The 12,995-nt window shown below is 40.1% G+C and overlaps 1 protein-coding gene across 1 annotated transcript; it reads left to right on the forward strand.

Moving 5' to 3' along the window:
- Positions 1-307: 307 nt before the first annotated feature.
- ZBTB14 (zinc finger and BTB domain containing 14) lies at positions 308-6,220 on the forward strand. The gene is made up of 3 exons (XM_035564174.2): positions 308-552; positions 2,261-2,344; positions 2,847-6,220. Exons 2-3 carry the CDS (start codon positions 2,342-2,344, stop codon positions 4,188-4,190), a joined length of 1,347 nt encoding a protein of 448 aa, XP_035420067.1. The 5' UTR covers positions 308-552; positions 2,261-2,341; the 3' UTR covers positions 4,191-6,220.
- Positions 6,221-12,995: the final 6,775 nt, after the last annotated feature.

The following is a 12,995-nucleotide window of genomic DNA, read 5'->3' on the forward strand; positions in this document are numbered from 1 at the left end:
TCCCGCCCGCTGCCTCGCGGCCGGCGCGCGGCCCCGCCCCCGCGCGCCGCCCAGCGGCCGCCTCGCGCCCGTGCCTCACACGGCCGCTCCTAACGGCCGCCTCGCGCCTGCCCCTCCCGCTCGGGGCCGGGCTCGCACACGCGGGCGGGTGCCCGGCGTCCGTTGGGGCCGAGCCGGCCGTGAGCGCGCGCGCGCCGCCCGCGCCTCGTGCCCCCCCCCCCCACACACACTGTGCTCCTCTCCACGCTCCCCGGCTGAGGCGCGCCCTGCTCGCACTGCGCATGCACGTTCCCCCCCCCCCCCCGCCGCCCCCGGCGCGCGCGCGCGCACTGAGTGCTCGTGCAGGAGGCGGCGGTGGCGGCCGCAGAGACGCGCGCAGACCCCCCCCCAGCCCCCCTCCCCAAATTCCCCCTCCCCCCCTCCTCCTCCTCCTCCTCCTCCTTCCCTCCCTTTCCCTCCCCCGTCCCCGTCCCCCCCCCCCCCCGGGTCCCCCGTTCCCGCTCCCGGGAAAGCGGCGGCGGCTCCGCGCGCGCGCGCGCGGGCGGGCGGCAGGTAAGCGCGAGCCCTCCTCCCCCTCTCCCCCCTCTCCCCCCCCCCCAACGGCAGCGCCGCGCGGGGGACGCGGGCGCCGCCGCCACCGCCGCCGCCGCCGGGTGCGCGCGGGCGCCGCTGCAACAAAGGGGCGCGCGGCCTGGCGGCGGAGGCGGGAAGCCGCGGCCGGGCTGAGGGAGGGGGGCGCTGCGCAGCCCCGTGAGGCGGCGCCGTGGGGGGGGGGGGAGGCCGGGAGCGCGGGCGGCGCCTTCCTGCCGCGGGTTCCTGTGAGGGATGGGCCCCGTCGGGAGCCCGCCCGCGCCGCGTCCTCGGCGGCGGGTGCGCGGAGCGGGCGGGCACGGGCACGGCGCCGCGCCGGCGGGCCGCACGGAGAGCCCGGCTCGGCTGAAGGGGGAGGGTGGCCCGGCAATGGCGCTGCGGGTTCTCCGGTGAAGTGCCCGCCGGGTCCTTTCCCCGCGGCCGCACTCGTGTGCTCAGCGATACTGCTTTAAGCCCACGTTGGTTCTAAGAGTCAACGGAACCGCAGTGCAATTGCATGTTTAACAAAGAAGGGTGGGATTGCTCCTCGCTTATTAACCCTGACCCTTTGCTGCTTGTTCAGAAAGAAAGCAGTCTTACCCAGCCGGCAACAAACTCCCAGCAGATCCTCTTGGGATAGTCGTAGGTCCTATTGGGATAGTCACTGGTCTTGCCCTCATCAGTGCTGCGTTAATGCCTCGTCCTGGGGTGGCAGAGCCAGACAGCCCAGGAAAACACACACAGCTTCTTGGTTTTGTGTATTTCAAATATCAGTACACTTCCCTTTTGGCTATCTTAGCATCTGATTGTATAGGACAATGAAAATAATTTTGGTTTTCCTCTCTTTTTTTTTTTTTTTTTTTTTTACTTGTTTTCTTAAGTCACTGGCACTACTTGCTGCAACGCCAGACCTGCAAGCACATTTGCAGGGTGCTGTCTGTTTCCATACTGTGTTAAAAAGTGGGAGTTGCATACCTGTCAGCTGGTTCCGTTTCATGTATGGTCAAAGAAAAATAAGGATAAATAGGAGTTTAGGAGTTGAGCGTCCTGTAGCTGCACGTGAGGTGATGGAGGGAGGTGTTTGAACCAACTGTTAGATTACCCTCCTCTCCAATGCATTTCCTGTCTCTACCACAAGTGGCTGCCTCTGGGAGATGGGGATTGAATAATGTAAATTCTGTATCTTTCACTATCCCTCTGCCATTCAAGTATCTCTATTGTTTCTTTGGAGATCTGGTAACCTTGGTCTCTCTGCATCCATCTCTATTCATCCATCTGCAGCCCAACATGGTGTCCTTTGAGCTGCTCTGTCTGCTTACCACTCTTTCCAGTGGGCTTGGTCAGCTCACTAATTCAGCAGAATTCAGTCATTCAGTCTTTTTGATGGCTTAATAAGTTAACTGTGTTGATTCCTGTAGAAGTTTTTCTGTCATTCAGCTCTAGTCCAAAGTAAGTAGCAAGAAAGCAGAGTCATGGAAATGGAAAAGCCAGAGGAAAGTAAATGCATGGTCTATGACAGCAGTGCTATCAAATTAATTTACGAAGTCATTGGTAGGATGGGGCATTTTAATAATGTATACAGAATCATTGTAAATAATGGAAAATACTATGTTTTAACGCGCTAATTTAAAATAACTTATGGAATGTATTTTATCATTTCTTAAAATGTTACTGTCTTTCTGTCTTTCAGGCTGAAGCTGGGCCATTGTAAGGGTTAATCATCTGTCAAATACTTAGTAACCATTTATTCAGAAAATTTTCTGCGTTGTTCATGGTAAGGCATGAGGTCTATTTGGTATTTCACATTTTAGTTTGTTATGCTGACACATTTAGATTTTTCCCTATATGGTTTTCAGAATGAAGATTTAGTTATAAGAATGACTTCGCTGCAGTTGGATCACACATTTACAAGGAATCACAACTTCACAGAGAAAGTTTTGAATTGTGGATGAGTGAATCAATATTTGAATAAATTAATATCTTAATGCAAAAAATATCCTCTACAAGTAACTATGTGTCCTGTAAAGTGTGTAATCTAGGGAGAGATTTTTATATTTGCAGTTATTTATATGTATTTATATTTACAATATTCTTTATATATTCAAAAATTTAAAAGGGGTTTAAGAGTAATGGTTTTATACTCTGAAAGGCTTTTCCTGGTCCTGTTAAGCTAAAAAATTTATCTGGCAGTTCTTTTGGAGTGTAAATGGCATCAGCTGTTGGGATTTTATGGTTTAGACTACTGTATTACAAAACTTTTACTTGTTATTTTACAGGAGTTTTTCATCAGTATGTCTGAAACCATTAAGTACAATGACGATGATCACAAAACTGTGTTCCTGAAAACATTAAACGAACAACGTTTGGAAGGAGAATTTTGTGACATAGCTATCGTGGTTGAAGATGTTAAGTTCAGAGCACATAGGTGTGTGCTTGCTGCCTGCAGTACCTACTTCAAAAAGCTTTTCAAAAAACTAGAAGTCGATAGTTCATCAGTAATAGAAATAGATTTTCTTCGTTCTGATATTTTTGAGGAGGTTCTCAATTACATGTACACTGCAAAGATTTCTGTTAAGAAAGAGGATGTAAATTTGATGATGTCTTCGGGCCAGATTCTTGGTATTCGCTTTCTAGATAAACTCTGCACTCAAAAGCGTGATGTATCTAGTCCCGAAGAAAACACGCAGTCCAAGAACAAGTACTGTCTAAAAATAAACCGTCCTATTGGGGAACCTAACGATACCCAAGACGATGAGGTGGAAGAAATTGGAGATCACGATGACAGTCCATCCGATGTGACAGTGGAAGGAACTCCCCCCAGTCAGGAAGATGGAAAATCACCTACCACTACCCTGAGAGTTCAGGAGGCGATTCTGAAAGAGCTGGGAAGCGAAGAGGTTCGAAAAGTAAACTGCTATGGCCAAGAGGTAGAGCCCATGGAAACAACCGAATCAAAAGACTTAGGATCCCAAACCCCTCAGGCTTTGACATTTAATGATGGCATAAGTGAAGTGAAAGATGAACAGACACCAGGCTGGACGACAGCAGCTGGGGATATGAAGTTTGAGTATTTGCTTTATGGTCACAGGGAACACATTGTATGTCAGGCTTGTGGTAAGACCTTTTCTGATGAAGCACGACTGAGAAAACATGAAAAGCTACACACTGCTGATAGACCATTTGTTTGTGAAATGTGTACAAAGGGCTTTACCACACAAGCTCATTTGAAAGAGCATCTGAAAATACACACAGGTTACAAGCCGTACAGTTGCGAGGTATGTGGAAAGTCTTTTATTCGGGCACCAGATCTAAAAAAGCATGAAAGAGTTCACAGTAATGAGAGGCCATTTGCATGCCATATGTGTGATAAAGCTTTCAAGCACAAGTCCCACCTCAAAGACCATGAAAGAAGACACCGAGGAGAGAAACCTTTTGTCTGCAGTTCCTGCACTAAAGCATTTGCTAAAGCATCTGATCTAAAAAGGCATGAGAACAATATGCACAGTGAAAGAAAACAAGTTACTACAGCCAATTCCATCCAGAGTGAAACAGAACAATTACAGGCAGCAGCTATGGCTGCTGAAGCAGAGCAGCAATTAGAAACTATAGCTTGTAGTTAAAAAAAAAAAAAAAAAAAAACACAGAAAATTTATCAGAAATAATATAAGAAATTGAACAAAATCTATTATTGGTATACATTTAGACTGATAATTATCTTTTCCAAACAAAAAAAAAAAAACTATTTTTAGAGGATTTGAATGCTACATAGGAACACAAAGCATTGCTTGGTTAGGTATTTTAAAATATTTCCGAGATGGGTATTCTTAGAATATAAAATAGTTTTGTTGTCATTAGCAGTACAATGCACTAATACTTGATTTAATTTAAGAGTATGATCAAGTTCTCTATAAAACAAGGATCGTCACTGGCTGATGTTTTGTTTCATCCAGTATGGAATGCTACATACGGTATAGATGTCAAAATCAGTGAGTTATGTTTTAAAATGCTGAGATCTCAGAACATAACAAACATGGAGAGGAAATACTTGTTTTTCATAGTTTCGAAGGTGTTATACCTGCATTTTTTGAGAAACAACCGTTGGTTCCCTAGGTTCTTTAATTCCTCCTTTTTTCACCTAGGGTAGGTGCTAGAGGTTGGTACCATAGAGTGTACTGGAGGGCGGTGATCAAATCAAAATTGCTTCTTATTCCACTCCCTCAAATATCCTCTCATTTTAATTGAGGTGGCAAGTTTTATGGACTAGGAAGTACTTGCTTTCCTGAAAAAATGGCATTATTCACAGTGGTCCAGGCTGGCAAAGAAGAAGGGTCGTTGCACTCACTAGTCCCTTCTGCTGTGGGGAAAGAGTCTGACTCGTTTGTTTCTATGTTCATTTTAGAAATCTTATGCAGGCCGCAGGAGATGGGACGGAGCCACAAAGGAAAAAGAGTGCATCATGGAGAAGGAGATATTTTCCTTACTCGGGCCCATAGAAACGAGTTAAAGCTAATACAGCCTGAGGCTGTAGTTTTTATTATGCAGCTTTCACTTGACCTAACCTAGCACAGTTAAGGCAAAGGAGTGTTTCTGGCAGCACAGGAGAATTAGCTGCACTGGTGAGTGACTGGAATTCACTGCCAGACCTCCAGAGTTTCAGAGCACAGCCATGGGCTATCGCATACCCGCCAGCAGTGTTCAGACTGGGTTTTTATATCTTGACTTGTCACACCAGCTAATAGGTTCAAAGCTTCCACCCTCTGGCACGCCACCTCTCAGCGAGAGGGAGACTTCAGTGGGTGATTTCAGTCATAACTGGTTCAGAATCAGTGTTCACTATTAGTCTGTTACTTAGAGTTGCCTGTTTTGTTTTGGTTTTGTTTTTTTTTTTTTTTTCCAGACAAGCTGAGGTAGATGCTGCTAATTTAACTGTTAACTCAAAGAGTCAGCAAAATACGTAGTCTTTGGATTGCAGTCTGCTATGTGTAGTCAACAAGAGAAGACACAATAACAGTGATAATGTGATGCAATGGGATTTTGAGCCTTTATTTTAAATTTGTAAATATTACAATGTTGTCAACACTTCATTTGAAGTTGGAATGGGCAAAAAATGCACTCTTGGGCACATGGTTGGATAACATTGGTCATTTGCGAAACCTATAGCATATTGAAGTGTTAAACCAGGTTCTGGTAAGTTACTGCGTCGTAGATCACATCTTGCATTTCTAAATAGAAATGAAAAATAGCATTTTTGGAACTGTTATATGAAACTTTGCTTATTGTTTTTGTTTGTTTGTTTGTTTTACAGTTTCATTTTATACATGTACCCATCAGGTTAAGCAATTATCTTAAAATGCCAATAATCGTTTGAAAGCTGGTCTGTAAATAAAACACGAATTTAATATTTTAGAAAATGTAAACTTTGGACTTTTACCAATATATTTTTTTAAAATGTTGCTTCATTTTACATTCAGTAATATTAGTTTGTAAACAAACTATACATTTTGTATCTGTGCAACATCAGAGGATGTGTATTCATTGCATTTTATTGGTTCTCTTGAGGAACATGATAAATGACCATTGTTAAAATGTTTTATTGTATATGATCACAGATAAAGATAGTAGGTCCAGAATGGGATCTACGTTTTTCTTTCTTAGTAGTCTTGCTATGTTTTCTTATCTTTTGTTCATTTTTTTTTCTTAGATGATAAAATTGGGGTGGTTAAGTCTGCATAAAACAAATCTGTTGTGAAAAGACTTCAGAAGCATAAAAGGTGAAAAAAATTCTCTAGGTCTCTTACGAAGAGTGCAAGAGGTAACGAGCTTAAATTACATTTACAGTAGACATTACGAAAGATTTCTAAGGGGTAGAATAATGAATTATTAGAACAGAATGCCTGGGGAAGTGCTGAAATCTCTGGTACTGGTGGTATTCAAGAAGGGGTTAGACAAACATCTTAGGAATGGTTTAAATATAGTTATTTCTACCTTGAAGCTACAGGGTAAGCTAAGCAACCTCTGAAGAGCCTTTTAACTTTGGTGTTTGTTTTTGGAATGCTAGGGAAGTAATAAATGAACACTTGAATGGTAAGAGAGCTCAAGGCTTACAGAAGAAAACATCCCTCTGTCTGACGTGTGCATAAGCGATCAGGTTGTGAATTTGAAACTTACAGGAAAGCAGGAATGCATTGAAAGACAACCAGAAGTGTAATAACATTAGACTTTACATCAGAGTAGGTTTTGCTGTCCTTTGAGCTTACACCTGTAAGAGTTATATAAGGTTACAGCTCTAAGGCTTGCAAGATGCTTGTAGCATTTTAAAATTGAGACATTGATATTTTATATACTCTGATACAGCAGTATTCAGAGGCAGGAACAAGTGTGGTCACATGTGCCTTGGGCATGGCATAAACACTTTACATGAGACTTGACCGTAACACTCTCTGCCATAGGAACAAATTAAGTAAAAACAAAGGAGTTACTTCCATGTCATAGGTTTCCAAAGGAGCGTAGGCTCCTAGTTTAGTTCTTAGGCTTACTAGTTTTTACCTGCAAAGGATTCAGAAAACCACTGTATTTTCCAGAGACCAACAACAACAATATCGTTCATGAATGCTTAAGCCTCCCTTCCCCTCCCTTCCTCCCTCCTCTCTTCCTCTTTTTTTTTTTTTTCTGGAACATCTATATACATACATATATATATATATATATATATTTTTTCCCCCAAATGTCCTTCCTCAAGACAGGGCTTAGAATAATTAAGAAAATAATTTCAGCTTAAAGTTTTGGAAGAGGTCTTAGGAAGTAACCTCAGCTGTATGCTGTTGGCAATGTATTTTAAATTACTCCTGTTACGTGTATACCTTCTGAAGGGATTGTATTTTATGTACTGTGGGGATCTGAGTGTGAAGTTCAGGTAAATACAACTGCATCTGAACACGTTACTGCTCCCAGCTTCTGTCTGAACCAAAAGACGCTATGTACAGGAGCAGTTGTATGTCAGCTCCAAGTCACAGAGTCCAGCATGGTAAATAGCTGTGAGCTGTACTGATTGAGGAATGGGCAAAATTTTACTTTTGTTTTTACAAGGATGATGATTTCTATCAGAACTTACAAGAAAGTAGATGAGATCCTGTCCGGTTAATGAGAATTTTTTTGACTTATTGGGACCAGACTAGCCTAATATTCCTAACAAGGTTTGCAGACACGGGGACAGATTAGCTAACTAGTGTGCATGCAAGAATGACAGAATGCTATAGAAACATGGATGGCTAGAATTACATTAAATATGATATATATATATATATTTTAAATTAAGTAGCAAAAATAGCATGCATTGAATTTGTCCTAAATATACACTTCTCCATCTACTGCTTTGAAACCCAAGTCAGTAATGTCTTTCATATACAGAGGATAGCAAAAACTCTGGCTTATGCTGAAAGTCTGTCCATGTTATGGTGACATGTGGCCAAGTGGCTTCAACGGAACTCTCCATGTGTTAAGTATGTAAATACCCATTTGCACATTCAAGGCTTTTATATATACATACATATATGTATAATGCAACAACATATCAGTTGATTTCTGGTGACCTGAATGGGTCTGTGTGTTTGACACCAGTTGAGATGCTAACCCAAAGTCTTCTGAGTTGCAAAAAGATCAAAATGCTAAGGAAGTATAACAGTTTAATTAAGATTCTTTGTGATTTAAAAGACTACAGTGAAAAGAAATACTTCAAATAGGAACTTTGCTATTCTGTGATTTTAACTGTGTGCTCTTAAAAACAGGTGTTTTCTAAAGACAAAAAGGAACAAAGAGACCATATGAAAGAAGAATACCTTCCAGCCCTTCTCCACTCCCCAACCCCTCTTCCCTTCTTACCAATATTGAAACAAACATTAGAAAATGAAGCACTTCACAGTTGAGTACTTGTGTTATCATTTTCTGATTTAATCTTTGAAAAAAGAGGTTTAGGTCAGAGATGAGAGATTTAGAGGTTGTCACATGAAAGAAAATGCCTCATGCTGACTTGAGTAGCAAAATTTTGAAGAGTTCAGCTTCTATTTGTTCACGTAAGCTGCAAAATATTAAATACTCCTCAAAATTTTGCCATTTAGCTACCCAATCTGCAGGTTTTTTTGGAGATCTGGTCCCAGTTTTCTAATTTAGATGTAGTTCTAGGGCTGCCTTCATAATTCCAATGAGTAAGGTTATTTAAATTAATAGAGTTGGGTGAGATATAGAATAAAGTGTCAGATAATATCTAAGCTTAGAATGTATTTTTAGAGACAGATAATCTTAAGTCTTTTATCAATTCAGACACCCCTCTATCATACAGAAGCAGTGTATAGCTGAAATAAAGTACATCTACCACTAACAGCATACAATTTTTCTTAAAGTAAGCATTTAAAAGCAGTACAGAATAGTGTAATTCTACCTAGAATGTAAAGACAGTTTTAGAGAATTTTCATCTTTTTCAGTTAGTCCACAGTTCACAGTAGTATGCCCGGTAAGCCAGAAAAGTATCATTAAAAATTCCATTACAGCAGTTGGTCTGTCATTTGTCTTTATATAGATCTAAAACAATTATAATAGCATTCATTTTAGAACAGACGGAGGACTTCCATGAATAGATTTTGTTAAATATGTGTCATGAGAGTCGAGACGTCTCTTCTCAGGAATGATTCTTAAATGTAATACAAGGAATCTGAAATAATAGAATAGCTAAAAATGGTGATTTATATAATATTGATATGTTGTTGGGTTTTTTAAGTATTTCTCTCCACTGTACTTTTATATTTTCTTATTTGCAGGCCCTACTCCTTTAGATATTTATAAAACTCTGAAAGTTTATGGACTTCAACAATTCCAATATGAACAGAAGAGCGCTGTCGTGTTGAGAGCTCTTTAAAATAGAAATACACTTCTGAAGTATTTCTGATCCTCAATAATCTGTAGCTAAGTATCTAATTTTATATAGATAAATTTGAAAAACATGTAGATTGTCTGAATAAAGTTGTTCCAAGCCTAAACTATTTTGTTTATGGATATCAAAAGGCTTGGCCAACAGCACAAATGCTGTGTACTTGTGTACCGGATTCCTTCTAGGATAACCTATATATCCATATATGTATTTACATATGATGTATATGTATCTAAGATACATATCTATATTTAAAAGTCTGTAGCTCTTGAAAGAATACAAGACTGCAAGTCATGAGTGATGCTAACAAGAGGTTGAAACTCTTACTGAAAAATTCCAAATGTATTTTCTTTTTCATAATGTTGAGCCACTTTGGATAAATATATATGACAATAACCACATATTACATGCTATGCATGCATTCAGATTTAAAGCTGTATTTTAATGTAGAAGTAAAAGAAATTAATGGAAAGTGCCTTGAATATAGATGGTCTTCATGGAATCATAAAATTATAAGAATTATGAAGAATGATAATTTAAATTCTTCCGTTTTAGGGAAAAAATATATTTTCTGATGCAAAATCATTCTGTTTAAAAAAGAAAAAAAGCTTACTGCTTACTTTTGTAGATTTCTGACCTCCTCAGAATGGGCTATTTATACATTTGAGTAATCTGCATATGCAAGCAAGTTAGCTGCAGGGAAGCTCAATTTTTAGAATATTTTTAAAGACAAAAATACTTAGCTTTTCATTCTTCCCTAATAATAAAGATTTATTTTTTTTTTCAGGGTCACAGATACCACAGGCAGTGCTTATACGAACAAACCCTTTTAGTGGCATTGCAGTGTGCTCAGGCAAGAGGAGGTACTCAGACAAAAAAATAACAAACATTTTTTTTCCTTCTGCTCTAGAAATTGGAAATGGAAATATGCAAGATACTGTGAAACTTCAGACAGGAGTTCCTCTTCAAGCGAAATTATCAATTATGTGCAGATTTATTGCTTTTTTGTACTTGTTGTCAGAATCATTGTAGTTTACAGAGTAGAGTTTTCAGGACTGTGTGTCTGTCTTATGAAGATACTAGTTGGTTCTATTTTGCAAACAGTCAAAGCTTGTGAATGTGTTTCTGTTGTGTTTAAGGTTGCATGGACAAGTTAGGGAGAAGAGTTGGAGTAAAAATAAGTATATACTGTGAAAAAAATGTTCTCAAACTTGCATTTATTCAGCTCTAATACAAATTAAATTCAAATTTGGATTTACTGTATATAGAATAGGGTTGATTGTATTTAAGAACGTTTTCCCCTGCCTAAGAAGTCAGTCACCTAAGATGGTACTTTGTCATTTTGTTTTCATTACCTTAACTGCAACATTTAGAATCTGTGTACAGATTATTCTTCCGGTGTGTGAAAGCCATGAAGAATCATTTGATAGAGATCTATTACAGTAGAAGTATCTAGTTGTGCTGGCCGTCTTTATCTAAGCATTTTGTCCTGGTACAAAACATTTTGTTTTTCTTGGTTTTTGTTTGTTCGTTTTTACTTTACATAAGCCCATTATCATTCCCCCATTTCCTGTTACAAAATAATTAAAATTTTCTTGAGTTCCACCTAGGGCATTAAGGAATGCTTTTCTCAGATACTGATAGACTTTGAACTGTTTACTTTGCAAAGAGATAAAGTGAATAGAAAGTGGCTTCTGCTGCATGGAAAGATAGTTTGCAATGGGATATTTCTCTATGTTTGTTTCAAAACTTAAGCATTGATTTTGATTTTTCTTTTTTTCTATTATGAACCTTGCTTTTTGAGAAGACAGTCTTCTAAAGGGATAGCAAAGCAGACTTTGTGTGGTAAAGCTTAATTCTGTTGAAAGGGAGAGTCTTGTTCTTTCTCCCCTCCTTTCCAGCTCCTAGAGGTGTCTGGTGAATTTCTGTGTCAGTGTAAGATAAGTGGTGAAGGTATTCAGATGAGAAAAGGGATGAGGGTAAATAGGAAGGAGCAAGACCTTCTTATTTCAAATGTAGTGAAATGAGTGGTAGCTCGCTCTGTCTTATATAGCCACCCTCTTATCTTGTCTGGACAATTCCCATTCCTAAGTTATATTCTTTTTTCTTGCTGAATTCTTTCCCTTTGAAGACTTTTCAGGACAGAGGGTTTCAAGTGAAGCTGCATGGTACTTCTGCTGTTTTTCTGGGTAGAATTTACTATGCCTAGAACTTTCATGGAACTAATATCGTGCTTATTAGTTAATATGCTGGATAGTCTGTGCCTTTTTTTTTATTTTTTTTATTTAACAAGCTACTGGCTCTCCCCTTGAATCCAAAGGCAATCTATACTCAGTGTTCTTAAAGCATAGGAATAGGCCTGGTGTTCTTTTAAACTCAAGCCTAGTTGTCTGTCTTAAGTGATAACAAAGAGAGAGGTAATGCACGAAGCTATAGGCTTCATGTCCAAGGTGGAGGTAAATCATGAGATGTTTCCCTGTTTGCAAGATAAGGGAAAATCTTAAAGAAGATCAAGGTTTCAGATCCATGGCAATTTCAGACAACCTGAGTTATGGTTGCCACAGTTTACTGTTGGGTCTGCAGCAGCACTTGTGGAATATCTCAGTGAACTTCTTTGTAGAGAGCTGAAGCACCTGAAAACTAATACCTGTTTTGAGGCTATTTTTATTTAAGCTTGTTAGCCCCCTGAAGTGCAGCACCACATACATGACTGCCTCAGTGCTAGAGGCAGTGGAGGAGCAGCCTGAAGGACAGCACCTTTGTGTTTCACTTGCCATAGTAAAACTGCTAATTGTTGCTAAGACGGGTAATCCTGTTCTCTCCTATCCTCTCCAACTAGTGCCTTTTGCACCCATTTCCTCCCTCTTGTTTGCCTTGTTTAATGGCTTTTGGGGCTTTAGGATAAGCCAATCGAGCGAGTTTCTATAACAGAGCAATTCAGTGCTTCAGTGAGTTAGATTTAAGTTGGCCTACGTTGTTGAACCAGTACATTAGATTTGATTCAAGGTAAGTGGCAGCATCACATAACTAGTTAGAAGACAGAATGGAGCAGGATTTACCCAATTTTGGTACAACATTCAACACAAGCTGCTAAAATACAGTGTTTGTTGCAAAGTGTTTGTGAGAGGCAACCAGACAACAGAAAGGAGCAGATGTAACTCCTGTGCAAAAGCTACTGCTGGTAAACTTGGGGGATTTTGTAGAGAGAAATGTGTGTGCTTCATTTCTTTCTTTCCTTTTGTTTGTTTTCTGATTTTTTTTTCTTTCGGGGGGGAGTGGAATAGAATTTGGAGGTTTGTACTTTTTTGTTTTTGTTTTTTGTTTTGTTAATATTTAGATTACTCTGAGTCCTGCTTGCCTTTCACCTAGTAATCCTACAGAGTCTTGAATTATGGCAAATTGCTCAGATTAAAGAGAAAAGAATAGTTAAAAAGACAATAGACATTTAACTCACTGAAGGATAAAACTGTAAGCCCAAGAGGATGAAAAAATACATTTTTGCAAG

Source organism: Cygnus atratus, chromosome 2, assembly GCF_013377495.2.
Source record: "Cygnus atratus isolate AKBS03 ecotype Queensland, Australia chromosome 2, CAtr_DNAZoo_HiC_assembly, whole genome shotgun sequence".
Lineage (NCBI taxonomy): Eukaryota > Metazoa > Chordata > Aves > Anseriformes > Anatidae > Cygnus > Cygnus atratus.